Source organism: Cynocephalus volans, chromosome 13, assembly GCF_027409185.1.
Source record: "Cynocephalus volans isolate mCynVol1 chromosome 13, mCynVol1.pri, whole genome shotgun sequence".
NCBI lineage: Eukaryota > Metazoa > Chordata > Mammalia > Dermoptera > Cynocephalidae > Cynocephalus > Cynocephalus volans.
Window position 1 is genome coordinate 20,369,453 of NC_084472.1, and position 27,954 is coordinate 20,397,406.

Consider the following 27,954-nt stretch of genomic DNA (forward strand, 5'->3'; position numbering starts at 1 on the left):
TGTTGGATATATGTATTGCAGATGTCTTCTCCTGGTCTGTGTTTTGCCTTTTCCAATCTCTTACAAGTGAATAGAAATTCTTAATTTTATTTGTCTTAATATCTGGTAATGTAAGTCTCCAGCTTTGTTCTTCAAATTTGCTTTGGCTATTCTAAATATTTTGCTTTTTCATATAAAGTTTAGAATCAATTTTTCAACACATACACCCCAGGGATTTTGCTTGGAATTGCATTGAATCTGTGGTTCATTTTAGGAGAAATTAATGTCTTTGGCTGGCCAGTTGGCTCAGTTGGTTAGAGTGCAGCCTTGTAACACCAAGGTCAAGGGTTCAGATCCCTGTACCAGTCTGCTGCCAAAAAGAAAACCAATAAAACAAAAAAAAAAAACCCTTAGCAATATTTCCAATCTGCAAAAATTGTTCATCTCTTTATTTAGGTTAGTGGTTCACAACTAGGGTTGATTTTTGGCCCCAGAAGACATTTGGCGATGTCTGGAGACATTTTGGTTGTCACATCTTGGGTCAGTGGGTGAGGGGGGGGCAGTGTGCTACTGGCATCTTGCGGGCAGAGGACACAGGGATGCTGCTTAGTATCCCACGAGGTCCAGGACAGCCCCCAAGCAAAGAATTATCTGTCCCAAGTGTTAAGAATGCCACTGTTGGGAAACCTTGATTTAGGTATTTAATTTCTCTTAGCAATGTTTTTGAATTTTCAGTGTAGGAGCATTACACATCTTTGTTAGAGCTATTCTTAGATAATTAATATTTTGGTGCTATTGTGAATGTTAATTTTAAAATTTTATTTTCTAATTGTTGCTATTGTGTTTATGTGTTTATATAGATGTGTGTATATATTGTTGTTTCATGTCTCTTATGTGTGTCTTTATGTGTTTTTGTGTTTTGTTTTTGTTGTTTATGTGTTTTGTTCCTACAGGAACCTAGGATCTGTGTCCTGTAGAATTTCCCACAGCTTGGATTTTGCTGATTCTATCACCATGGTAGTTTTTAATATGTTCTCCTGTCCCTGTCTTTATGATCATTACCTATGTTCATTAATTCATTAGGAGCTGCAGAATGGTGATACTCTAGTTCTGTCATTTGATTTTCATTTATTAGCCCAGGATACTTCTGTAAAGATAAATTCTCCCCTCCCCACAACTAACTGGTTACTCTGAGTTCATAGGGAAAAATCAGGGTAAATGCTTATAATTTTTCTTTTTTATCAGTTTTCAAAATAATGAGTTAGTTCCCTAAAATCCTCCATAAACAACAGTGAGGATTGTTTTTGTTTGTTTGTTTTTAATTTAAAAATATCGTTATGAACTCTTGGTTTAAATTTATTTGATGTTTTACTCCATTGCTGTTTTTGCCCTCCAGAATCATCAAATTGTTCCATCTTTAGCCAGTGGGAACCTCTTCAAGACTCTAATATGTTTTTAAACTTCCTTTTTTCTCTAACAATATATTTCAGGTTCTTCTTGAACATTTCTTGCCCCTGACCTGGACTCAGCCATTTCTTCAAGGAGCCGTGGTCTCTTTTCCTTAATGTACTTAGAGAGGATGCTGGGCATGCACAATGCTCCTGCGTGGTCATTGTTTCTAGGCTTTTTCAGTGGACAAAGCTACTCTTTTAAGATTAAAAAAAATACACTTGTTTGCATTGGTTCTTTCATGGACTATAAGATTTTCAAATTAACTTCATCATTTTTCCTGTGCATATCAACATTCTTACTCATTGTTTTATCACAAACTTCACACCCAGCAGCCTTAGAATAACAAAACCCACTTGTCCAGGAAGAATATAATTACTGAAAACAGATTAAGATTTTTTTGGCTGTCTTTCGGGGTCTGTTTTTAAGGGTATTTCATAATAGGGATATACTGTCAGATTACTGTGTTTTAAAGTCACTTGGGATAGTTACATTCTGTGTGGTTATGTTCCCAGCTGGATTTGCATATAAGTACATTTAATTCATTTTACTTTTGGTTTTTAGGGATTGCATTATTAAAATTTAATCTGATATTATTATTGTGTATAATATTTACATAGTTTCAAAGTCAAATATAAAAACAAGATATATAAGGAAGCTTTGTTTCTATCCTTGTTTCTTCTTCCCTGTTCCCTCCATCACCTTATAATTATCCATTTTTTTAAAAAATGTGGGTTATCCTACCATTGTTTTTTCATGTCCTCCTTTCTTTTAAATAAGTGGGGTTTTGTCTGTGTGGTTTATTCCACTTGCCCTACCTCCTTTTCTTTTCTTTTTTTTTCTTATTTTCTGGTATTTAGAAAGGTTTGTGTGCTGGTTCTAATGCTTACCTTCATACTCAACCTTTGCATAATGCCACCATTCCCCTCTTGTTTGAGCATTGTCTCTGCTGGTTCCTAACATGTGCAATATTGAAATGAGCGGGCAGCTTCTTCTTTCTCCTGCCCTAGCTCTAGTTTTGAAGTAATGATCCTTGTACTCTTTGCCAGCATTTCTAAATCTCCAAAATGAATGTTTTGTGTAGAGACACATTTGTGGGCCAAAATTGATTAGGATGAGTTAAGTCAACTTAGGCTCAGTTTAAGTATGGTAAGTTAGAAAACCAAGTGAACTAAACAGGTGAACCTTGGCTCCTCCAACACCGAGTGATGTGCAGCGTATGACAGGGCACTGCTCGTTGAGCCATGCATCACTGAGTGCCTGATGCACCCGGGTGCTGTGGGGTTACAGACAGCACTTCGAGGAGGGGAAAATGTTTCCGCTGGGCTGGTTTCTACTTTTTTTTTTCACTTAAGTGATAAGATGGTATGTGAAGTAATAAGGGCTAGGCTAGGTACCATGAATAATTAATTGCCATGGCTCTCAGAAACCTAATTTTAGTCAAGAACAAGAAGCAAATATAGCAACACGAGGCCCTACTTTCAGCTTCTTTCATTTCTCAAGTGGCAAAGGGGTTAACATGTAAACAAGGAAAGGGAAAAGAAGGTAAAAATCCTAATAATCAGCATTTGACTGAGAGGTATCTGTTCCTGAAAGGCACAGTTCTGTGTCATTCCTTCCTTCCTTCACTGATTCATATTTGTTGAATGCCTGTCATGTGTAAGGCACATATGATGTATAATGTAGTAGGGTAAAAGTTTATGCTGTTTTATCTGTGTAGTGCTATGGAATGAGAAAAACTAGTACCTTCTTTGAAGCAGATTGTAGGGATGACAGAGACTTCACAATAGTGTGCTGTTCGAGCAAGGTGTGTGGGTATGAAGTGCTAGTTTGGGATTCTTCACCAGTGTGTTGATCACCTGGGGGTTTTTTTTTGTTTGTTTGTTTGTTTTGTTGTATGTTTAAGTATCCTATTAAGTGGGGTAAACAAACTTATTAAGTGTAGAATTTGGGTAGGTACAAAGTAGATGAAAAAAATGGTAGCAGAAGGTTAACATTCCAGATAAGTTGAGTCCTGGATCTCTCTCTCTCCTCTCTCTTTCTCTCTGTCACACACAAACACACATACACATACACCACTCCAAGAGAAAAATGGATGTGCATACCTTTGACTCAGTAATGCTACCTGTAACAATTTATCCCAAGAATATATTTGGACCTGCTTGCAAAAATATATGTACAAAGATGTTCATCCAAACATTAGGTATATGTGTATATGTACATATCAATATACACATATAGATGTGCATATTATCTGCCTCATACACACACACATTCAATCACTTTGTATACAACGTACATATCCAGAAGGGGATTGACTAAATTGTCACATTTTTTCTATTTTGACCACATATTATTTGCATGTTGAAATGATTTTTATATAAGAAGGCAATTACAACTTGGTTTTCCTTTTAGTAGTTTTTAGAGATTTCAGTTTTGTACCATTCTTGAATTTGAAGCAGAAAGTTTATGTTCTTATATTCTTTAAATTTAATTGGTATTGGTTTTGTTTTGTTTTGTTTTTGGCTTACTATAAAATTGGAAAATGACTGAGTATCAATCACAGTGGGAATGGCTGACTCTAAAGGAAGTGTTCTTAACGTTCTTGGGAATGGCTGACTCTAAAGGAAGTGTTCTTAACGTTCTTGGGAATGGCTGATTCTTAAGGAAGTGTTCTTAACATTCTTGCATAGATGAGTTTGTGAGATCTGGTTCAGTGGGGAAACTCTTTGATCTACTCTAGAAATTATACTGATTTTATAAGTAGAAAGTTTTGGACAAGTTTTACATCTTAAAAATGAATAGTAACCATCTTCTTTTGGCCATGTTTTTGCAAATGTTGGATCATTTCTGCCATCTTTATATTAAATATGTCAACTCTTTAGTAGCCATAATTTAAACATTTGCTAAGGCAGTCCTTGTTATAATTTGATTTTATTGTCCACCTTGCTCTCTAAAGAGTCAGGGGCAGACTCTACCCTGGCAGATAGGGCTGTGAATCACCTTGCCTCTTTAACTGTTTTCTTAGGGTAATTTCATCTGCTTGATGACCTTAATTTCCTCTATTCAATTATTAGGATTATATAGTGATCCTGATATATCAAATGCTTTTAAAGTAAAAGTTTATAATAAGAATAATTTTATTTTGTTTTCTTAACAGAAATCATAGCCCATTAATGAGTTTTGGAGCCAGCTTTGTCAGTTTTTTGGTAAGTTGCTACGGGGAGAGGTGTTGGTGTAAGGAAACAAGTATATCTACCAGCTGTACAGATACACTGCTTTAGAAAATCTATTAGGGTTTAAAACCGACATAAAGTTTTGGCCTATTAACCAATGCCTATGAGATAACTTCTCTTCCCTGATTTTAAAAATAAAATGCTTACACCTTACTTCTAGAATATTACATTTTTCCTGACCAAAAGCCTTGTTAGAATCATCATGTAATTGCGGGGCCGGCCCGTGGCTCACTCGGGAGAGTGTGGTGTTGAGAATACCAAGGCCCCGGGTTCGGATCCCATATAGGGATGGCCGGTTAGCTCGCTGGCTGGTGCTGACAACACCAAGTCAAGCGTTAAGATCCCCTTACCGGTCATCTTAAAAGAAAAAAAAAAAAAAAAGAATCATCATGTAATTGAAAGACTTCTTTAAAAATTAAAACTGCATTACAGAGGCAAAAAAAGATCTGAATTTGGGTAATAAAGGTTTGCTCTAAAATTATAGAGTGAATGTGGACTAGGAGACAAGGTAAAGGAGCAAAGCTAAAGTTTATTGATTAGTATTTCCAAACACTAATATCTGGGAATTAAGGGAATAGGTTGCAGTTACGTAAACTGGTAATACAGAATTGGTAATGTAAATTGGGCAATGTAGAAAATTAGATGCTTTCATGTTTCAGAAACACTTATCTCGCAAACTACTTTTAAACACATAATTTAAAAAAAACTATCAGAATTGTATAACAACTAAAAATAAAAGGTCATGAATAGATCAAAAGCCTTTAGATTTGGATTTAGAAAGATGTCAGTAAATGGGCATGTCATGCACAGCCTGGCGGTGCCCAACCACTGGCACCAGGCCAGTCTCCAGGGACACGGGTTTTCATTCAAGCTATTTATTTCCTCTCATCACCAGTTAATACAACAAAATGGTAAGGCCTACTGTTTACAAGGCCTCGAGGAAATGGCACTAGGTGGGGATCGTAACATTAGTACCCAAGTGACCACAAGGGCTGCAAGAGAGACAGAGTCACAGGGTCTTGGCTGAGCCGGTGGTGGAGAGAGGGTGGGGAGCAAGGCTGTGGCAGGGTTGGGATTGCAGCAGCTTGAGAGGGTGGTTGGGAAGAAGAGTGTGGCAGGGACACTCGGGCAAAGATGACCGTGGTCTGGTTTGGCTAGAATGGGGAAGTAGGTTAGAGCCGTACTGAGGAGGCCTAGAATGCCCAGATGGAATGGGAGGAATTTGATAGGGAACAGAGAACTGAAGACGGTAAATCCATTAGGTCCTTCCAAGAACCAGGTATCCTGCAACAACTCTGTGTCTGCTCCTACAGACCATTAATCTCAGAAACCTCAGTCCTACTGGGTAAAAGTTGCAGGTTTCAGCCCCTACCCAGCCAAATGTGGCCTGAAAAATCTATCAGCATCAGGTGCCTGGAAACAAACTGTCAGTGGAATTTTTAACTGTAGACAATGTAAGATGAATTCCTTATAAGTGAGCCCACTGATATTGCTGTTCCTGGAAAGACTGATGATATTCAAAGAGCACCTACAGGCTGTTTCATTAGCGTTTCTGTGCAGTACTCGTTGGAGCCAAGGATCTACGTGGGAGTAGAATGAACTTTTGAATGAGATACTGCTTTAAAAACTGAATTGAGGGAACCAATCAGAAATTATACAGAATTTCTCTTACTCTGTTTAGTAAGAACCACAAACTGTAGTTTCTGTAAAGGAGTGTAGGGTATGCTGTGTAACATTTTGATTCTTTTACTTGCAACAAATAATTTTAAGTGGTTTTTTGCTTTGGTTTGTTTTGGCATTTTCTAGTTTAGAGTTTTGTTGTAATAAATTGGCGTAAGTTTTCAGGCACTAACTGATCATCCATTCTTTCCTTACCTCTTGGAAGAATGCCATGATGACATTTGAGGAAGAAAAAATGCAGTTGGCGTGTGATGACTTAAAAACTACAGAAAAGCTGTGTGAAAGTGAAGAGGCTGGAGTGATTGAAACAATCAAGAATAAAATTAAGAAGAATGTAAGTACACAGCTTTAGGTTGTGGACTGTGTGCTACTTATTTAGAACATTGCTCATTTACTTGGTTTTTGGTGTTTAGAAAATGACTGAAAAAAAAAAACAAACACTGAATTTTTTATGACTGTGGGTTATGTAAAATTTATCTCTTAATCGAAGCCCCGTTTAGTCATTAGAGCCATTTAGTGCATGTTCTCTTGGTATCTTAGAATTATCTTCTTCCATTATGGACCATGTGGTGAGGGCTGTTGAACAACAGAATCGTATTTTGGCACAATTCTGGAATTTAGCTGTTTACCTAATTTTCCCCAGTCCTCAGCAGTCTTTGGTTATAAATAAAGTCACAATAGCAGCATAATCCACTTTTCCTGTGCAAAAGTTCTAGGCTAGGGAGATGTGTCTTCCTACTCCTGATATTTCTTGGAGTGTCCAAGGTCTCGTGTGTGTCACATAGGTAGTCAGCAAACCAGTCTGTGGATTAGTCCTCAAAGGCTGCCTGTCTTTTCTCTGCTCCTTCGCTTGTAAAGCAGTCAGAGGAGGTTGCTTCACTCTGCTCTTGCTTGTGGTGTCCACCTGGATGAAGTCATGGACGGGCCCAGAGTACAGTCTTCTGATGCTCCAGAAGGGCCAGAGTTTTCCTTGCTTCTTCCCTCTCCAAACCCGATGTCCAATCAGTGACCAAGTCCTGTTGACTCTCTTTCTTAAACATCTCTAGAATTCATTGACTTATGTCCATCCTCACTGCCATCTCCCTAGGTCAGCCACCATCCCACTTGCCTAAGACAGACTGGCATGTCTGCCACCAGTGTCACAGTTCTCTATTCATTCTCCATAGTACAGCCAGTAAAATGTAAATAACATAATGCTTTCTGGGTTCTCCGTGTGCCTCTCCATCCCCTGCCATCGCCATTACAATAAAGTCCAGACTCCTTCGTGTGGCTGACTTGGCATTTACTTTTCCTCTACCTAGAACATTCTCCCCTCTCTACCTAGTTCCTACTCATGGTTTATTTCTTCTAAGATGTCACTTACCCCCAGGACTCTTGCTTGAGGCCCCAAGCCTTGTTGAGTGTGTTGCTTACAGGTTCCCATAGTTCCCTGTACTTTACCCTTCAGAGCACTTACTATATTACATGGTAATAAGGTCTATATTCTCTCGTTAGACTGTGAGTTTATTTCCATATATAATACCATGTCTAGCACATATGTTAATAATTAACATTTGTCATGGGTCCTTGCAATTTAAAATGCATTTTCATATACAGTATCTCATTAGCTCTCCCAACAGCACTGCTCAGTAGATGTTATTACAAACAGACAGAAGCATCAATAGATTGACATTTTCCCAAACAGAGTAATGAGATCTGGGGCTAGATTTGGAACAACAGTGACCAAGATGGATTATGCTAAAATCTAGAAAAAAAGGAAAGAGGTCACTCTGTTGCATGTACTGTGTAAAGTATTAGCGTATTTGCAAAAATCCTATAATTTCTATGTCATTGTAAAAGCACATGAAAGCTGTTTAGCTTATTTTATTCAAGTTTACTTTGAATTAAGAATGCAGAGTGTTATATTCCAGAATGATTATTTTTCTCATTTTAAAAACATTCTTTATGATAAAGACCAACATTTTATAAAAAGTGATTTGATTTTTTGCTTATTTTTATTTATATAGCTTAAATTTCAAGTACAATTTGTGATTTATTCAAAGCTAATATTTACAATCCCAGGGTATTTTCTCCTTAACAGAAATATAATCAGCTTCCAACCTACACATCTCAGTTGCATGCACCAAAAGAATACACCCTAATATTAATCCTACTAGATGGCTGCAAGATGACTTTTTAGCTTATCCACTTTGGAGAGTGTTGCACCTTTTATGATTTTTATTTTGGATAAGTAAGAATTTATATTGTTTAATAAAAAGGTGAAATTCTGAAGTTTCGTGTTGATTTTCATGTTTCCCATAAATTCAGTTTTTATCACTTAGAATATTTGTCTTTGAGTCATAATGCTCTTCAGCATTGTATTGTTCACAAAACAAAGCTAGATCTGATGGGAATATGGAACTAGTAGGCTCATGGTATAAACCTGGCTTTGAGTGACTGCCCTATTTCACTATTCCTATGTGAAATTATTTTGTACAATAGTTTGGAGGGATCATTGTTTTTGTGTGTAATTTATTGGTGTGCACTTTCCACCAAACAGGTTGATGTCCGAAAATCCACCCCCTCTATGGTTGATCGTCTTCAAAGGCAGATAATCATAGCTGACTGTCAAGTTTACCTGGCTGTGCTTTCGTTTGTAAAACAAGAATTGTCAGGTATGCTGACACATTATTTTTAATGGCTTCAGCTTTTCAGTGGACACAATCGGTAATACTCTTGTTTTAGAACACCTCATATTTCAGTCTTTGAAAACATGTGGCTCCTCTTTGGGGCATGCTACTGATTTATTACTGGGGAAATTGCAATCATAAGTGCTTAATGTGTGTTCAACAGAGTAGTTTTAGTCCCTAAGTCTGTGTTTCATCCTCTTGTCTAAAGATGATTCTGTCATACTTAGAGAAATTACCCTTGTCTTTTATATATATGTAGATATACAATACTTTTTCTTTATGGGAATCAAGTTGTGATAATAATCTTTAAATTGAAATATATAGTTGATTGAAATTTAATGTTTTCAGGAAATCATTATTGAAGGCCTGAGCACCTTCAATGATTTCAATTATGTTAGGAAATCATTAAAGATTTCTTAATATACTTGAATGATGTGCATTTTTACAACCTTTAGTTAGGGATATAAATTATTTTCTCAACTAGTCTGTCCAAGAGAGATGTTTTCCAGGATTTTGTTACTTTAATTTCTTGAGTGAAATAGACTCAGCTGCGTTTCTAATTGCTTGCTGTAAGATTGTGTCTAAAATTGACTTGATTTGTTTGCTTATGTCATTATCCCTCTCTCTGACACTGACAGCAGAAACCTGCCACTTTCAGAGGTAGGATTTACTTGAAAAAAATTAAAATTCGAAAAGAAATCAATTAAAATTCACAGAAAGGCATTTTCTCCCAAACCTTAAATGAAGGATATATGTCTGCTAAATTATAACATGCACACTTTTCTTTCTAGACTACCAGAAACTGGTTTTTCCCCCTTTCTTCTCTCTCTCACTCACTCTTTCTGTCTCTGTCTCTGTTTCTGATTTATACCTGAAGATTCTTAGTTTCTATTTGGCTCAAGTCAAAAATGAAATTTAACTTTTATTTTGACCTCCAAAATTTGGACTTCCTAGAATTTATCCTTCTTTTTAAATATGTTCTATAATGTTCCTTTGCTGTTTGTTTTGTTTCAATTTTTATTATTATTTTTTTTTCTTTAACCCTCTTCTCAGGACTCTCCCGATAACTTTTTTATATGGTCAAGAGTTCATAGCTCATGTGAATTTTCTATAATGCAGTAAAATAAAATCCCCTATTGGAATTCCTCACTGACTCTGATACAGAAGAACAGCAGAGCTGATCAGGACCTCTTTGGTCAAGACAGGAGCTCTGGGTTTTCTGTGATTTTTGTATTTCCTTTTCCTGACACTCACAGGCTCTTGTAAGGAAGTAATTTTAGCCATTAAGAAAATACCTGCTGAGAGAGAAGGAAAAAGCAAACATAGTAAAATATAGTGTGAGTGTGAAAGTACATCAAAATTTTGAAAATGAGTGTATCTTTCCTTCATTTGTTCATTCATTGATCCATTCAACAAATAGTGATAGACCTTGTACTGTGTGCTAAGCACTGTGTTAGATGAGCAAACGCAGGCCACAGTCCCTGTCCTCATGAAGGTGAGAATCGTCAGATTGTATTACTTATTTTTAAAACTATTTTGATTATAAAATTACTAAATATTATTATGTAAAATTTGAAAAGATAGAAAAATACAAAAACCAGCAAGTTCGTCATCTCTCATTTCACCACTTGGAGAAAATCATTCTTTATTGTCAATAAAATATTTTATGTTTCTCCACCTTTTTTCTTACAATATTAAATCTACAGTATTTTGTAGTCTACGTTTCCATCTTAGATTATATTTCAAATATTTTCCCTATGATGCAGTTTCAGAATATAGTATTAAATAATAGCATATTAGTGTATCATATAGATGTGCCATAATTTATTTAATTAATTCCTCTTGGACGTTTAGATGGTCTCCTTTACTGTGCATTTTTTTTTTTTTTTTTTTTGGGTATTAGTGAGGTTGAATCTATTTTTATATTTTATCCATAAATTGTATTTTTCACAAATTGCCTTCATAGCCTTTACCTGTTCTTCTAATAGTATGATATTAATCAGTTATTTAGTCTTGTTTATCATAGAGATATGACAGCATTTTTGCTTCTTCCAGAAGCCTTATGACTTACTGAATATGATATTGATTTTAAAGTGAAATTCTCACAGGCGTGAAAGCCTCCGGTTCTAATAAATGTATATAGCGGACATTTGTTTTATGAATAGCTCAGTATTTGTTTCAAACAAACAAACATAACCAATAATGTGCTTCATTTGCCTTTTAGACACCCATTGGGTTATTAAACTACAAATAATTTATTTACTTCATTGTTGGGATCCATTTCTTAGAAAACATTTTAGATGGATGATTTTCTTGGGGGAAAAAAAAACTAATCTTCTTGGAGACATTTGTTATGGGTTCCCCTCCCCAGCCCTTGGGTGGGGTGGCCCAGAGGAGCCAGGGGGTGTACACACTAACCAGAGTTCTGGGCAGGGATGAGTCTGTGCAAAATTTTTAATGCTTCGTTCTTTTAAAAAGTTCTATTTACCCCATTTGAACTTCTTTATAATGAATTGCTCCCTCCTCTCTCTTCACTTTCCCATACTACTTTATATCTTTTTAATTTACTCTATTATCCAAGGGTCTTTTTCCTTTTCTTTCTTTCTTTCTTTTTTTTTTTTTTTTATTTTTGCAGTGAGTATATATTACTTTTACAATAAAAAGAAGTGGTTTTTCAAACCTATTTCATGGAACTTGCCACCTGGTTTTATTATGTTTTCTTCATTTCCTTTTGGGAAAAAACACATCTTTGTATTGTCGGCATAATATATGCTCAATTAAATTTCCTCATGAGATTGTTTTCCTTATTTGACAGGGGAGACAGCTAAGGTTGAATGATTTGACTGAGGGTGAATGGTTTACACAGCTCATTAGTGATGACAAAACCAGGACCAGGGCCATGGTGTTCTTATTTCATAAAAATTCCTAGTGGTCTTACCATTCCCATCATCTTCGTTTGGTTACTTATGCCCAGAGGCCCGGGTTCTCAGGCCTGCTCCCAGGTCCTGTGGAGCTAGCCCCTGGGATGGAATAACAGACTTTCACTCCTCCAGGATGCATTCTCCACAGGCCCCTGGGGCCATCTTTCTAACACATTTCACACCTGTGCTCTGACCACCACCTGCAAGGTAAAGTCCACATTCCCCCTTGGGTGGCATGAGAGAACCTGCCCCCCTTCCTGCCTCCTGCCTTCCTTCTACCTTGCCTAGTGGTTCCCTGAATTCCCTTTGCTGCTGCCTGCCTGTGCTCACCCTCCCCTCTCAGCTTGGATCATCCCTCCAGCTTTATTTTTCTCTCTTGCCTGATCCAGTGCAGCCCAGGCCTTCTTCGTTCATATACTTCTAACTCACCAACTTCGTCAATCTGGCCTTTTTGCTCTATGTGTACCCTGGATATGGCCAGTTAGAGCATTCATCCCTGCAGGAGGCGATACAAATTTTTATTTACATGTCTTCCTAAAGTATTAGACTGTAAACTCCTTAAGGGCAGGGACTGTGTTGATCTACCTGCTGCTTGACCTTTTTCCCTACATTTATTGAGCACTTACTAGGTGTCAGGTACTGTGAGATGATAGATACTGGTCTAGAGGTAAATGAGATGCAGCTCTTGCCCTGAGGGAACTGATAGGTTAGCGAGAGAAAAGATGGGCAAATAAATTCTAATTCAGGGAGATGCTTTAGCCAGTAGGCACAGAAGTCAGTCATAGAGCTTGCACAGGGAACGAGTGATACTGAACCTTTGGGGAGGTCAAGGATCTTGATCCTGTTCCTGACCAGCATTGCAGAGAACAAAAGTCCAGTTTCTTCTCTCTGTCCTTGGCATCTGTGTTGTGCATTTGCTTAGCAGGTAGTGGGTATATATTCGGTGAATTAAAGGGAAGAATGGAGGAAAGGAGATGCCATTCAGGAAAAATATTGGGATTAGAGAACTGAGTCTATTAGAATTCTGTTGACTGGGGGTAAAGACAATAATGAGGAGGTAGGTTGACTGGTGAAAACTAACTCATCTTTTCTCCTCTGAAGCCTTTTATTTGGGTAACAAGAAAGGCAAGCCTGGACTTACCTTCCATTATGGGGTTAACCAGCCTCATTCCAGGACAAGTGAAACAGACAAGATACTGTGGTAGGTGCTCTCACCAGATACAGTCCCCCCGAAAATTTACAGTATTTATTCTAAGATCAGTTTAGTATAACTTGATGTTTTCCTTTTCCAGGAGACTCTTGCCCTTTCCCAGGAAGACTTTCACCCCCATATGGGGCTGGGTTTCCTGTCTCCCCTCCCCCCATCGGCTAATAGGGTAGGGCAAATGGCCTGTGGTTTTCTGCTCTCTCTACCTTCCTCCACAGGTGCAGAGAGATCAATGGCTGAAGGCTGAATGATTTCCATTTGACCTTTCCCAGGAGCCGTGTGCAAGGCCATGCAAAGTGTGTGGGTCTCACACACCGTGTTCTCTGCTTGGTGGGAAGGTGTGGCTCGTTTGCTGCATTGCTACACGGAGCTGTCAGCACCCCTCCTGCAGGAGCTGCGGTACAGCCACCAGGGCACACTGAGCTCTTCGCACAACTCCTGCAGGAGCTGCGGTGCTGCTGCCCAGGACAGGCTGGGCTCTTTGCACCCCTCCTGCAGGTGCAAAGAGGCTGCGCACACTCTCTGCTGCGGCCCTCGCTGTGGTTAGAAGTGCTGGTTCAGCGTTTGAGACCAGGAACAGGGCAAGTCCTAGAGAACTCATGTCAATGCCAAGTTGAACGTAGAAAGTAGTCAAAGCAAAGTCTCTACAAGTGTGCTCACTTTGTTTTGCTTATATTTCGGTATGTAATCTTTGAATTAGTCTGAAACATTAGGTTCTGTTTCCCTGGCTCAAATTAAGGTCCTTAAAAGCTTGTTTCTGTAGACTTTTACATGTGCTTTCAATCACTGGCACTGAGACACCTATCTTCGGCAAGAAATTAAAGGCATCTTGAATTCATTTCATTTTTATTCTATAGAAAGGGGTTTTTACTGTGTAGTTTTTTACATTTTGTTGACTGAGTTCCACGCAGGCGGGAATTGATGGTTCTTATGTTTGTTTGCATAAGTACCATCCTTTCCTATAAATCCTCACCTGAGACCTGGATTATTACAATTCATCTCCTTAACCCTAGTCCCTTCAACCCCAGTGTTAGAGATGCCCCGTGTCTCCTCCAGAAGGTGTTCATTCCTTAGTGGGACATACACCCTTCTGTCCCGGTGTGTCAACTGTTTCATGCCTCTGAACCACATGCCTATCTGTCCCTAGTCACACCCCTGTTCCTGTCTCCTGGAAAGCTGCCCTTCCCTAAATTGGAGCTCCATTACTTTAATAAAGCTAAGACAGCCTGGAAAAGACAGGATAAAATGGAGTTCAATTTTTCCCTCCAAATTTCCAGTTAGGAGTGGGGGTGAGAAGGAGTAAAGTTTTCTACTGAAATCCTGCAGTACTTATTTTGCACCTTATAATTTGTTTATGTAGTTATTATATGAAAAACAATTTAATAACCAAGAAAAGGAAATAAATAACAATTCATTCATAATCTTGATGTCAGAGGTAAGGTCCGGGGGGGCCCGGTAGTAGGCCTTAACCCACCCCATCCTCTTACCAGGTTCTTGACTCCACCACGGGAAAGAATTCAAAGGCAGAGTCACAGTAGAAAGTGAGAACAGGTTCAACATAAAAAATAATAGGTACAGATTTTGTAGAGAGAGTGTGGCATAGCTCCAGAGACTGAGCAGGACCCACTCCAAGTTTAACACAAAGGCAAGAAATACATACTAAAGTAGAGAGTGCAGGCTGACTCAAGAGAGTGAGCAGGCACTTGCTGAAAGTAAGGTTGATACCAAAGGAAAGAAATATACACTCCTTGGGCAGAGTGCAAGCTGGTTCCAGGAGAGTGAGCAACAGCCCTGTCTTCTGCTAGGATTCAGCTTTTATAGTATTGCTTCCTAATGAGTATTCATTGAAGGGGTTGGTTCCCAGTTATGTAACATAGTCTTGCACATGCTCAGTTGGTTTCTTCTCAGAGCGTGTTCATTGGTCAAATTCTATCCCATGTACCAGGCATATTCAAAAATATTCTGTGCTCTCTAGCACCTCTAGTGGAAGGTCATTCAGAGGATAAACTTCACTTTACTGAGCATGCTCAGCCACTGGATTTGCATAAGCCAGCCCCTTGTGGTCTCATTTCCCTCATTTTGGTACTGAACATAGGTCTAACTGGCAACAGTAGCTTTCTTCTGGGGGAGGGGCCTGAGACCTGGGAGAGTGGCTTAAAACCCAGAGGTGTACCTGAAACCCAAGCCCAGGGAAACCGAGCACCTCCTGTATCCATCTCAGCATTATTTATTTTTACCTGAAACCCAAGCCCAGGGAAACTGAACACCTCCTATATCAATTTCAGTGTTATTTGTTTTTACTTTTTCTACATATGACCCAGTGGACCATTTAAATATATATATTGTCTTACATTGCATGCTTATTTTTCATTTATGTTTGTTTCCTATTTTTATTGTGGACATTTGGAGGGCTGAGATTATGTTAGAGTTCTTTTGTGTCCCTCAGATACCAAGCACCATCCCAGGAACATAATAGAAATGTAAATAATAGCGGATTAACATTTTTAGGGTTTTGCAAATTTTCTTTTCTTTTTTTATCTGTAGCTGATGATAATTTGTTTTCAATTAGAGATCCCAATTGCTTTTGTGTTCTTGAGACTATGTACTGTATTCTAGTTTCCTATTTACTTATTTTTTCTTTTCTGCTTTTTAATTAAATCTTTGGCTTTTTGGATTGTAACTGAGAATCATCTTTCTTGTTTGTAAGCATGCGTGTTGGATCAATCCAAACCTTTAAAAATCCACTTCGTTAGCATACAAAGAAGCTTCAGTGTTTTCTCAAATCTTTGTTTTCCCATAGTACTTCTATTTAGGAAGGAAAAAATTTTGTGAGCCTCTTTTCTTTTTTTAAGTTTATTTATTAATACTATTTTTCTACATTCTATGATGTTGCGGAGCAGTTGGGGGGAGGGGCAGCGGGGAAGGGGAAAGAAGTAGGGTAGGAGAAGGAGGAAGGAGGAGGGACAGGGTTGAAGCCTATGGCATGCCCCTCATCCCTGCAGGAGAGGCCAGAGGGCCTCTAGTGGTGGCTTGTTCATAACTGGGCTGGGTAGAGATGTCAGGGCTGTGTGGCTGAAGACCTCACCCCCCACTGCCCCAGCTTGGGAGAGCCCGGGGAACTTCCTGTGGTGGCTCAGTGGTCATTGCAGGGCTGGCTGCAGGTGTGTGGGTGGGTGTGGCTGAGGCCCTTGTCCCCTGACTGCCCCAGCTCGGGAGAGCCAGGGGTGCTTCCTGGGGCTGCCCAGTGGTCATTGCTGGGCTGGTTGCAGGTGTCAGGGGTCATGGCTGGAGCCCCCAGCCCTCCCCTCTACCTTGCTTGATAGTCCAGGGGACTTCTGGTCCTTCTAGATTTTATAGGTGTTCCTCGGTGACGTGAGACCCCCACTAGTTAGTATCAAACTTTGTTTCTGGTCTGTGGGTACTTTGTTTTTTCTTACAGTTCTGTATTGGATTACTTGCTGTTCCCACCACTTAAACTCTGCACTGGAACCAATCTATTATCCTTTGCTTACTTCTAAAATGGGAGAACTTCCTGTGGGGACCAGCACCTGAGCTAAATTGTTGCTTTGCTGCTAATTCCCTGGGAAGGCTCTCCGTGCAGCTCAGGTTTTAATGGTTGACTTTATAGGAACTTCCGGGTCTCATGAGATCTGGTACACCTGGGTTGTATGGAAACTCTGGTCTGGACCTGAGTCCTTTCAGTGAACTGCACCCTCTGCAGTTCTGCATTCCTGACCAGTCTCCACTGAGCGGTTCTGCACTGATTGGGGGGCAGATCAGCTGTCCATGCTGTGCCCCAGTGTTCTCCCGGTGGGCCCGTCTCCCCCACAGACCATACTCCAATCACTTCCCATGGGGCGGGCCATGTGCTGGTCCCTTGCAGTGACTCACTAGCCTCTGAGTGGCTCCTTTCTCAGTTGTCTGTGGCTCCTCCTATGTGGGTCCACAGGAACCCTTTTAGTGGTCTTGCTGGCCTGGAGGCCACCAAGGCCCTCTTCTCCCCTGCCACCTCTAAGCAACATCATCCAAAGGGCGCAGCTGCAGTTTTTTGTCAGCCCTGCTCCGTGCACTCACCAGCTCCAGCCTTGAAGCGGCCGGGGCTCACAAAGGTTGGAGAGGTTCATTCTTTCTCTCATCATGGCTTCTCCCACCTTCATACACTCTCTCCTTCTCTTCCCCTGATCCCCAGCAGCCCCAGCTTGGCTATTATTGCCCTCCAATAGTTGCAAATTGATTGATTTGTGGGAGAGAGTGACACTGGGGACCATCCATTCCACCATCTTGACAAGAAGCCAAATTTGTGAGCCTCTTAAAGGAAGGAACTACGTCTTATTTCTCTTACCTAGAACAGTACCTGAAATGTAATATTTGTGCAGTAGATCTGTCTGTTAAATGGAACTGAATAAAAAATTGTTTCAAATGTGTATTACTTTTATAATCATAACGTTATTAAAAATAGTTCCCTTAAAAAAACTTTTATAGACATTTGTTTTCTTGCTTATTTTATCTTAAAGCATTCTTTTCAGTAGACATAGACTGTGGGACAGCAATTACCCAGAACTTATAGAATGGTTGTGTTTTCATTGTGATCCAATAGGAGATGTAGTCATCATTTGTCAGAAAATCGATAGGCTTAAGTAAAATGATAGCTTGATACTACAGTTTAGGGGTCCCCAAGATCACCTCCAGGTTTGATAATTTGCTGTAAGGACTCACAGGACTCAGCATATAGTTCTACTCAAAGCCATAATTTCTCACAGCAAAAGGATACAGAGCAAAATCATCAAAGGGAAAGGTGCATGGGCAAAGTCCAGGGAAGGCCAGGCACAAGCTTCCAAGGATCCACTCGCAGTGGAGTCACACTGAATGTGTTTAATTCTCCCACCAACGAGTTTTGACAACATGAATGAAATGTTACGAGTGGGTAATCTTGTTACAGACCTATGCCCAGAGTTCTTATTGGGGGCTGATCATGTATGCACCTTATGCCTTGCACATACCCAAATTCCAGACTCCCAGAAGTAAATCAAGTGTTCAGTATAAACCATATTGTTTGTACAAACAGTTTAGACACACAAAGTGAGCCACTCTTATAGGTTCTGGGAATGGTAAGAAATCCCCCAAAATCCAAATTCCCAGTCCAGCCAAGGAACCACCTTGTGAGCAGGCCTTTTGAAGGATAGCAGTCAGGCCTGCGTTAACAATTTTCTACAGATACCATACTCGTATATTCTTAGATCGCTTCCAATGCAGGGGTTGTGATTTTACAAATTAGATTTTATTTTATATTATATATTTCTGAGATCTATAAATAACTTTTTAAAAACTTGTTTTTATGCTGTTCTAAAGGGCCTGGAAGTTGGGGACAGTTCATCTGTTCAATTTGTGCTTGAGGGTCAGAGTATTGTATGTGGTGGTGATGCACTCAGATAATCACAGATAAATTCACACACCCCCATACTCATCTGAAGGTGACAGTGTTCATGGGAGGAGGGATTGACAGCAGAATCCTGAGGACTTGTCTGAGAGGAGCAGTAGGGCGTGGAGGGAGATAGATCCCATGTCTCACCGCTTATCTTTGACATCTGCTTTGTGGTACATGTTCTCAAGAGGGCTTTGTTAAGAAAAATTGGCCTAATGAGAAATAATGGAAGCAGCTTTAAAAATGACAGATTTTCACCCTCTGGTGTCGAGTAACTTGCTCTTTGCCACCATCTTCACTGTGGACGTCTCTTTGCTGGGGTACTGGTTAGTACTGTTGTCATAGACCAAATAAAGCCATCCCAATAAGGTGTGGTTAAGCCACACAGGAAGCATCAGATTTAGGTGAATTGGGGATTCTTTGCATTTCTGCATTGAGCGTGAATGACTTTTTTGGGTAATAAACTGGCCATTTGTTTACTCGGTAAATATTTTTTAATCCTTTTTGTTTGCTTGTTTTATTTTTCAGCAAGGTGGAATGCTTGGTGCTTGGGTATAAATTTAGCAGTGAACTAGAGTAAGAATTTGCTTTTGAGCAGAAATGAAACAAGGTAGACAAATGAAAGAATTATAAAAGAGGTTTATCAGGAAAGTGCCACAGTAGTTCAGAGAAGCAGAGGAGGGTTTCATAGAACCCATGAAAAGAAAAGTTGAATTCAAGTGATCCATTTTTCCTCCCTCCCTCCCTCCCTCCCTCTCTTCTTTCTTCCTTTCTTGCTATCTTTCTTTCAGCATATTTTATATACTATACCCCAGCTACTGCAGGAAGAGCTTGATGTAACAATGAAACACATGGTTCTTGCCTATGGTCATATAGTTTAGAGAAGGGAGACTGACAACAAATAAGAAACTTAAGTAAACACTATAAAGAAAACAGGGTGCCGTGATAGATAATAATTTTTATGTTTTTAAATTTTTGCTTGATTTTTAGGTTTCCAATATCCTTTATTATTCAAACACAAAAACTATTTCGAATGCTTAGTTTTGAATGTTTTTCTCCTTTTTCCTTATAGCATATATAAAAGGTGGGTGGATCCTTAGAAAAGCCTGGAAGATTTACAATAAATGCTATCTGGACATCAGTGCCCTTCAGGAGCTGTATCAGAAGAAGCTAACTGAAGAGCCCTTGACTTCTGACGCTGCAAATGATAATCACATTGTGGCTGAAGGGGTGTCTGAGGAGTCTCTAAACAGACTGAAAGGTGCTGTTAGCTTTGGATATGGCCTTTTTCACCTTTGCATATCCATGGTGCCCCCAAACCTGCTCAAAATCATCAACCTGCTGGGTTTTCCTGGAGACCGCCTACAGGGGCTTTCTTCACTGATGTATGCAAGCGAAAGTAAAGACATGAAGGCCCCTTTAGCTACGTGAGTAGCTATATTGCAATGCTTTGGTAGATAATGTAGTGTTGAAAGTAAGTAAACAACGATCAAAGACTTTAAAAGAAAACTTCAGGTAAAATGCTTGGTTGGCTGACACGATGCTGTCTTTCGATGCAACACTGAGGATGGTGTGCTGTGGCTATAACTGACTTTAGTTAGGGAACAAGGCACTGTTCTGAAGTCTCATGGGTCCTATATTTTAAACAGGTAAAGTGACCACATCTTTCAACCTCAAATGATTTTATAAGCAGATTTTGCGACTTTGACCACAATCACTGAGACGCATGATCCCGATTTTCAGACTTAGATACAAATTTGATGATCCTTTTCTGTGGTTCTGAAATTGTTACTCTTATAAAGAATCCTCATATTGGGTAATTTTCCTTGATGATTCCAGTTGATCAACCGGTTTCTTATACGTGGTGTGGCTATTTTGTGCAACTCCACTAACTTGAGTCAAGTTATATTGTTCAGTGTAAACTTAAATGACAATTATTTAAACAGGAGATCATGGTGGGAGCTGATATAACTGTCTAGAGCAAGGATTCACCCATTTCTACATCAGCTAAAGAAAGATATGATTTTTTTTCCAATCTGGCAAATATCTGCCGTTTATAATTTGAGTAATTTTTACCAGAGACCAGATGTTCTTTGTCTAACATTACACCACTTGTCAAATTTTCCAAAAAAAAAGTTGACATCACAGAGGACCTTAACTCTGTTTCTATTCATGTCAGTATTGAGAAATTTGGTCATTAACTCTTAGTCAGCTGATAGCTATTAAATACACCATTAATTTTTCATTTAAAAAAATATTTGTCTCCCCAAACTCATTAAATTACACGAACAGTGGTTCTTTATTAATTTGAATTAACAGATTTGTAACTTATGATCATTTGTTTGTTTATATCTTAATATTCTTTTGTGCTTATTTCTGAGAAAGGAATGAATGGAATTAATAATGTAAATTAGCATGAGCTTCATAAGAGAACCAAATTTATGAGTACACTAGAAGTACACATTTACATAAAAAATATTTGACATGTTGATTAAATATTTTTGTCTGTTCATTAAAGCAAATCTCAATGAATCTATTTTGTTTGCATGGTTTAACGTGGCATTGTTCCTGAAAGTAATGTGTTTGAAGTAAGGGAATTTTAAATAATTTATTTATTAGTTTGTTTTTTAAATTGAGCATCCTTGAGGGCCAGAGAAAAGGCCCTTGCTCTGGTCTTCTCACTTATTTTCACTCAATTTAGTGTAATTTGTGTCTGTGGTTTCTATATTTAAATTTGTATTTTGAGGCTTATGCCCTACCTTTTGTGAACATAAGAGAAAACAACATTTTCCTTTTGCAATAAAGTAAAGCTTTTATTATGAGGAGACAGTAAATTCATGGTGACCGGTTACTGTTTCTAATTTGTGCACTGGTGAATAAGGTGTAGAATTTGGAGATTTACATCAGTCACATCTTCAGCGATCCGTCTAGAAGGTTCAGAAAAGCTGACTGTGTCTGTTACCTTATTCTCCTCTTGCCTGATGGGAGTATGTTGATTTTATATGTTGTGCTAAAGTTGCAGTTTTCCAAATATTGACAAAATTAGAATGGGAAAAGATACTCTGATTTTACTTCTTTGAAGACTGCATAGTGAGCTATTTAGAAAGAATGCCTATTAGAAGACCATATACTGATTTTTTTAAAAAATAGAACAGTACGAGTATAAGAATCATGGTGTGCTCACTGCGTCTCTCTCTCTTCCTTTAGATTAGCTCTGCTCTGGTATCACACTGTGGTCCGCCCATTTTTTGCCTTGGATGGCAGCGATAATAAAGCAGGCCTGGACGAAGCAAAGGAAATTCTTCTCAAAAAAGAAGCTGCTTATCCAAATTCTTCCCTCTTTATGTTTTTTAAAGGACGGATACAACGATTAGAGGTACTGTGCCTTTTTCATCTTTTTAAAATAAAGCCTCTGATGATCAAATCTCTGGTTCTCATTTGGGGACTAGTATGAAAACAAGCCAGAATGTCACAGGGCCCAGGAACATTATGTTCTTTTGCCTTTCACTGCATCATTGCTATGGAAGAATCTTCCACGGACCCAGGATGTTAGTCAGTTACCTTCTGTTCTGGAGACGGGGGTGAAGGCAGGGAAAGACTCCTCACTGGTAATGAGACACGGTTGTGTACTTTAAGCTGAAGGCATATGAACATTATTATGTCTCTTAGTTGAAGGACACAAAATACAATTTTTCTCCTCTCTGAGTTACTAATAATCTATTTCTAAATTTTGATCTTGGCAAACAGTTGATGTATACAAAAGTTCCTGCCTTAAACGTCAGTACAGCATTGGTGTTGAAATAATAGTAGTTTCTGTCATGTCTTCATGTGCTTGATTTGCCTAGGTACTGTGCCAAGCACCTTAGACATGCTCTCCCATTTAATCCTCAGAGCAACGCTATGACCTAGATATGAAATCGTCATCCTCATGCTATAGAAAAGTAAAAGGAGGGATCCAAGAGGGCTTCACGTAACTGCTGGAGCTTACCCAGCAAGTGAGCCCAGGTTGTCTCATTCTGAAACCAGAATATGCCCTGGCTTTTGGAGGGGTTCTACTTCCCCTTTGCATCTCTTTTTATCCACTTTCTTGGAGGCATGAGGATTTATAGAAAAATGAAAATATAAGAAATTAATCATACATATAAAAAAGGTGGCTGTTACACTAGATGCACCATCCAGTTCTTACGAGTACTTACAAGTGAATCAATGTATGGCAGAAGTCAGCCCTAGTAAACCCCACGAGTACTTTTGAAGATTTTTGCCTGGGAATGTGTTCATGGGCATAGAGATGATTTCTTCTCCCCCCCCCGCCCTTTTTTTTTTTAACAATGGAGTGTGTGTTTATTACTTCCCCAATCACTTTGCCTTCACGAGGTAACTCCTTTAATTTGAAGACTACACAGGGCAATTCTCTAACTTTTAATTCTCTTTGTATATGGAAGATGTATTTTAGAAATTATGCTAATAGTTTATAATTAAAACATAGTACAGAAAGCTCACCAGAATCTGAATTATTTGAACCAGGTCTAAGGTATGTTTTTCTTCTCATTATCTTGAAACCGTTTTTCTCTGTATTCAGGCTTGTGAGACTGTGGTTGTATTTCTACCTTTTTTTTTTCTCTTGCTCTTAAAAACGTAGTTCTGATATGTATGTTGTGCAGTCATGTTTATTTCTTAGTGTTCTTTTCTTTCAAACTCAGGGTCAGGGCCCTACTTGTAGGGAAAGATGTTCAGGCTATTAAAGTTTCTCTACCCCATTGGGTTTATGCAGGAGGAAATAACACTGTAAAAGGAAATTTTAAGTCGACTGAACCTTCTCACTTCAGTGACCCTTCTAAAATGAAAGTTGGTGTATTGGTCTGTTTCCGTTGCATATAACAAAATTACCTGGAACTGGGTGATTTATAAAGACAATGAAATTTATTGTTTACAGTTTCTGAGGCTGGGAAGTCCAAAATCCATCTGGTGGTGGCGACAGTGACCCAGGGGTCTCACCTTGCAAGATGGTAGAACCAGAGCGAGCAGAGAGAGAAAGACAGACTCTCCTCTCTTTTAAAGCCCTCAGAACCATGCCCCTGACCACCATTTTTAATCCATTCACGACTGCACGGTCCTACAATCCAGTCACCTCTTCAAGGCTCCACTTTTCAATTACCGTAATAGGATTTCCCACCCTCTTAACAGTCACAGTGGGGACTAAGTTTCTAATACATAAAACTTGGGGACACCATTCAAGCTTCAGTGAGTTTGGGTAGGACACTATTCAAACTACTACAGTTGGGTACAGGATCAGTTCTTTCTTAGATTTAAATTTCTTAAAGAGTAGGCCTTATACATCTTGAGTAACTTTGAACATAACAGTACTAGGTTTGGTGTCCAACAGAGATTCACTGACTGGGAGTGAAAGCCTGAAGTTTAAAATTGTGTGCAGCACAGCATGTGACACCATAGCATTAGGCATTTATTAGAATTCTCTCCCTTTACTCCACCGGTGAGTGAATGCTCTAATTTGGGATTTGAAACCATTAAACAGAAATATAAAAGTCAGGATCTATATTTTGTTATGCTTCCCATTTGAGTTAATTTTTCATTTTAAAGCAAAAATGCTTAACTTTCGGTTGAACTAATAATCTTGTCCTCCAAAAAACATAATTTGGCATGGTTTTAGTTTATGCTACAATTCATTCCTATAAGGGACTGAGTGAGTGTTAAAAGTGAGTGCCATTCTTTGTTATTGGGATGGTTCTAGAAATAAGGAAACCACAGCTCCATCAAAGGTTTCTAATAAGTATGGATTTTGGAGTTACATAGTCCACATTGTAGCTCTCAGCAGATACTCAGTCTCTTTTAGGGTAAATCATTGGGATCAGAGTGCAGGTGGCAGATGTCTTCACCAGGAAGCAGATTATTTACTTAACTGGAATTTGGTTTCAAGTAAAAGGACACAAGATCTGTTCCTGTTCCTGTTTAGTAAGCTGTAGCATTAAGACCAAGCAAAATGTGACTAGTGTTTCTGTTTGGCTCTTCCCAAAGGCCCAGAGGATGAGAAGATTTTAGGGCTAACTTGAAATATGGTTGTTGTTATCCTCAAGGTGCCCAGACACCAGCATTTCATTGATCTTCCCAAGTACATGTGTAGGAAGGTATCAGATTATGGTGTCCTTCATGTGCAAACGAGGATCTCTGTCCAAGGAGGCTGTGCCATGGCTCTTATCAAAGGCTTTTTGTAAGACCCCTAAAGTCCCAAATCAGTTTATGAAAATACACAGGACTCAATCTGTGAATTTGCTTGTGGAGAATCTTTTTTCTTTTCAGTGAGCATTTAGGTTAGAGATAGTGCCCCTTGAGCTCTTTTTATCCACACACATTGACAGAATGTGGTGTGGGAACTTCAACTTGGGCAGGTGCATCCTAGGACACTAACTTAGTTTCTTTGGTGAGTCAGAATCTGCAAAATTACTTGAACAGCTGCTTTTGTGTAAGCTTCCTCTCATCCAGGGTGCCTAGCTCCAGATGTGCTGATCAGTTTTCATTTTTCTGTACTCCTTTTCAAACCATGTGCAGTTGTCCACTTTCTCTTTCACTTTACTGACAACTTTTTAAATACGTTACCTTTCACTGTTTGGGACTATTTAGAATCCATATGTGAGAACGATTTCTCTTAACAGATCTGCTCCTATCCTGCCACTTGCCTAAACCTCGTTATAGTGGCTTCACTATTTTCTGCTGTGTTATGGCCTCCCTTGATGCTGCTGTGAAGTTCTGCACCTTGTGGTTCCTGTGGTCATTTAACTTCAGGGAGCAAGCACAGGAGTCTTTTGTCAAACTGCAGGAAGAATTCTGTCTTCTCACTGCCTCTGCTTCTCTCTGCAGCTTGTCAACAGCACCCCCAGCTCCAACCTTCTCTGCCTGCTCATGTTGTTCTCACTACCCCTCCTGTTTTCCTTGACTTCTCACATGTGACTTACCATGTTGCTGTGAGGAATGAATGGGTTAATGCAGTAACTAGCACGTGGTAAACACTATCTAAGTAATGGTGTGATGGTGGTTATTATACTTACTGAGTGCTTAAGCCTGGAAAGCAGGGTATCAAATTTCCTTTCTTTATTTTTTCTTTTCGGGAGAATGAACATTCCTGGTGTGAAGAGCTGTCAGTAAAGCTAGGCTCCATAACGCAAACGGCTATTTCGAAGTTGACCCATGGGTTATATAGTAATCTTAATTATAAAATGTGAATTGGTAGTTACAGTTTTGAATTTTTATATTTTTCATTAACGTTTACTTACTTTTGGGCTGGCCAGTTAGTTTGTTAGAATGTGGTATTATAACAACATGGTCAAAGGTTCGGATGCCCATACTGGCCAGCACCCACACCCCCCAAATTTTTTTTTTACTTAATTTTCATCCATTTAAACCTATGGTAGTGTTAAGTTCTTTAAGATACAAGTGATTAATGAGCATTTCTCTTGATTATTTTTAAAGTATTAAGGACAAGTCTACATTTTTATTTCTGTCTGGTCCTCTTTTTTCTTTAAGCCATACAAATTTGTGCAACTTTCCTCCCCTTTGGCTTTAACAATCTCCTTTTTATGTAACATATATGTTATATGTATTTAGTTTTATGTGTATGCATACTTTCATATTCATACTTTATATGTCATAGCTAGCAATGTAACTCTTTTTTAACATTAGTCTATTTAAATAAATACTGAAATATTTGAATGAAAGTAGCTGTCTATAAAGTTAATGAACATATTCTAGTGAAGTTGATATTATAATGCAAACATTTTGAGAACTCTTATTTTGGAATTGTCTCCTGAGCTTGATCCAATATGATGTGAGTGTCTTGGGTGCTGACATTTTAAAACCTTGGGTTTGCTTTTTGGAAACAGACCTCTGGGCCTAACACAGGACTGGCCCTCAATGTATATGTGTTGAACAAACAGATGAGTTGATTGACAACAAATCTGTTTCTCCCTGTGAGTTTTGTCATTTCTTTATTAAGAAAGGAGGTTGGTTATCAAGGACCATCTATTTTTCCTGTGCAGCACTTAAACCTGTTTCTGTTTCTTAAACCTGTTCCAAAGAAGAAGATGCAGAATGTTGAGGATGGCCTCTGATGGAGTTTGGATGTGTTGTCCCCTCCAAAACTCATGTAGAAATTTGACCTCCAATGTGGCAGTGTTAGAAACTGATTGAGTCATGGGGGCAGATCCCTCATGAATGGATTAGTGCTCTCCCTGGGGAGAGGGGATTAATGAGGGAGTTCTCGCTCTATTAGTTCCCGTGAGAGCTCGTTGCTTAAAAAAGACCCTGGCACCTTCTCTCTCTCTCTTACTTCCTCTTGCCATGTGACCTGCTTGTACCCACCAGCTCCCTGCCACTTTCCGCCATGAGTAGAAGCAGCCTGAGGCCCATGCTAGATGCAACTGTCCCAGAATCGTAAGCCAAATAAACCTCTTTTCTTTATAAATTACCCAGTTCCAGGTACTTTGTTATAAGCAACAAAAACGGACTAATACAGAAAATTGGTACCGAGGAGTGGGGTGTTGCTATACAAATACCTGAAAATGTGGGTGCAGCTTTGGAACTGGGTAATGGGCAAAGGTTGGAGGAGTTTGGAGGGCTTAGAAGAAGAGAAAAAGACAAGGTAAAGTTTGGAATGTCTTAGAGACTTATGTGGTGGCGAGCAGAATGCTGATAGAAATGTGGACAGTAAAGGCCAGGTGTATGATGAGGTCTCAGATAGAAATAAGGAACTTATTGGGAATTGGACAAAAGATAACCCTTGCTACACCACACAGCAAGGCTACATTGTGTCCCTGCCCTTGGACTTTGTGGAAGTTGGATCTTAAGAGTTGTGAACCAGAGCACTTGGCCAAAGAAATTTCTAAGCAGCAAAGCATTAAGAACGCTGCATGGCTACTTCTAACAGCCTACTCTGAGTTATGGTGGCAAAGGCATAACCATAAAGCCAGAATTTAAAAGGGAAGCAGAGAGTAAAGATTTGGAAACTTTGTAGCCTGGCCACAAGGTAAAGAAGCAGAGAGCTGGAGAACAAAGCAAGGGTGAAGCAGATAAACTAGTTGCTAAAGACATTATCTTGGCAGTGAGGCAGCCAGATGCTAATAACCAGGACAATGGAAAAAATGCCCTAAAGGCATTTGAGAAGTCTGGAAGGGTGCCCCACCCATCGCAGACCCTGAGGCCTAGAAGAACTGAGTTATCCTGGAGGAGAGACCTGGGGCACAGCTGCCCTTGGGATCCTGCTCCCTGCATTCCAGCTGCTCCGGCTGGAGCAGCCCCAAGTGTGGTTCGTGCAGCAGCCCTGGAGAGTAGAGGCCCGAAACCTCGGTGGCGTCCACGTTGTGTTAAGTCTGCAGGCCGGCAG

The 27,954-nt window shown here is 39.3% G+C and overlaps 1 protein-coding gene across 2 annotated transcripts in view; it reads left to right on the forward strand.

The window, feature by feature from the left end:
- The window catches only part of TTC39C (tetratricopeptide repeat domain 39C), a 104,952-nt gene that overhangs the window by 36,008 nt on the left and 40,990 nt on the right, over nt 1–27,954 (forward strand). For both annotated transcript variants that reach the window (XM_063077382.1, XM_063077381.1), the window contains exons 2-6: nt 4,589–4,637; nt 6,550–6,678; nt 8,884–8,998; nt 19,636–19,990; nt 21,771–21,939. In XM_063077382.1, coding sequence (XP_062933452.1) covers nt 4,589–4,637; nt 6,550–6,678; nt 8,884–8,998; nt 19,636–19,990; nt 21,771–21,939 — 817 coding nt within the window. The remainder of the gene's footprint in view (nt 1–4,588; nt 4,638–6,549; nt 6,679–8,883; nt 8,999–19,635; nt 19,991–21,770; nt 21,940–27,954) is intronic.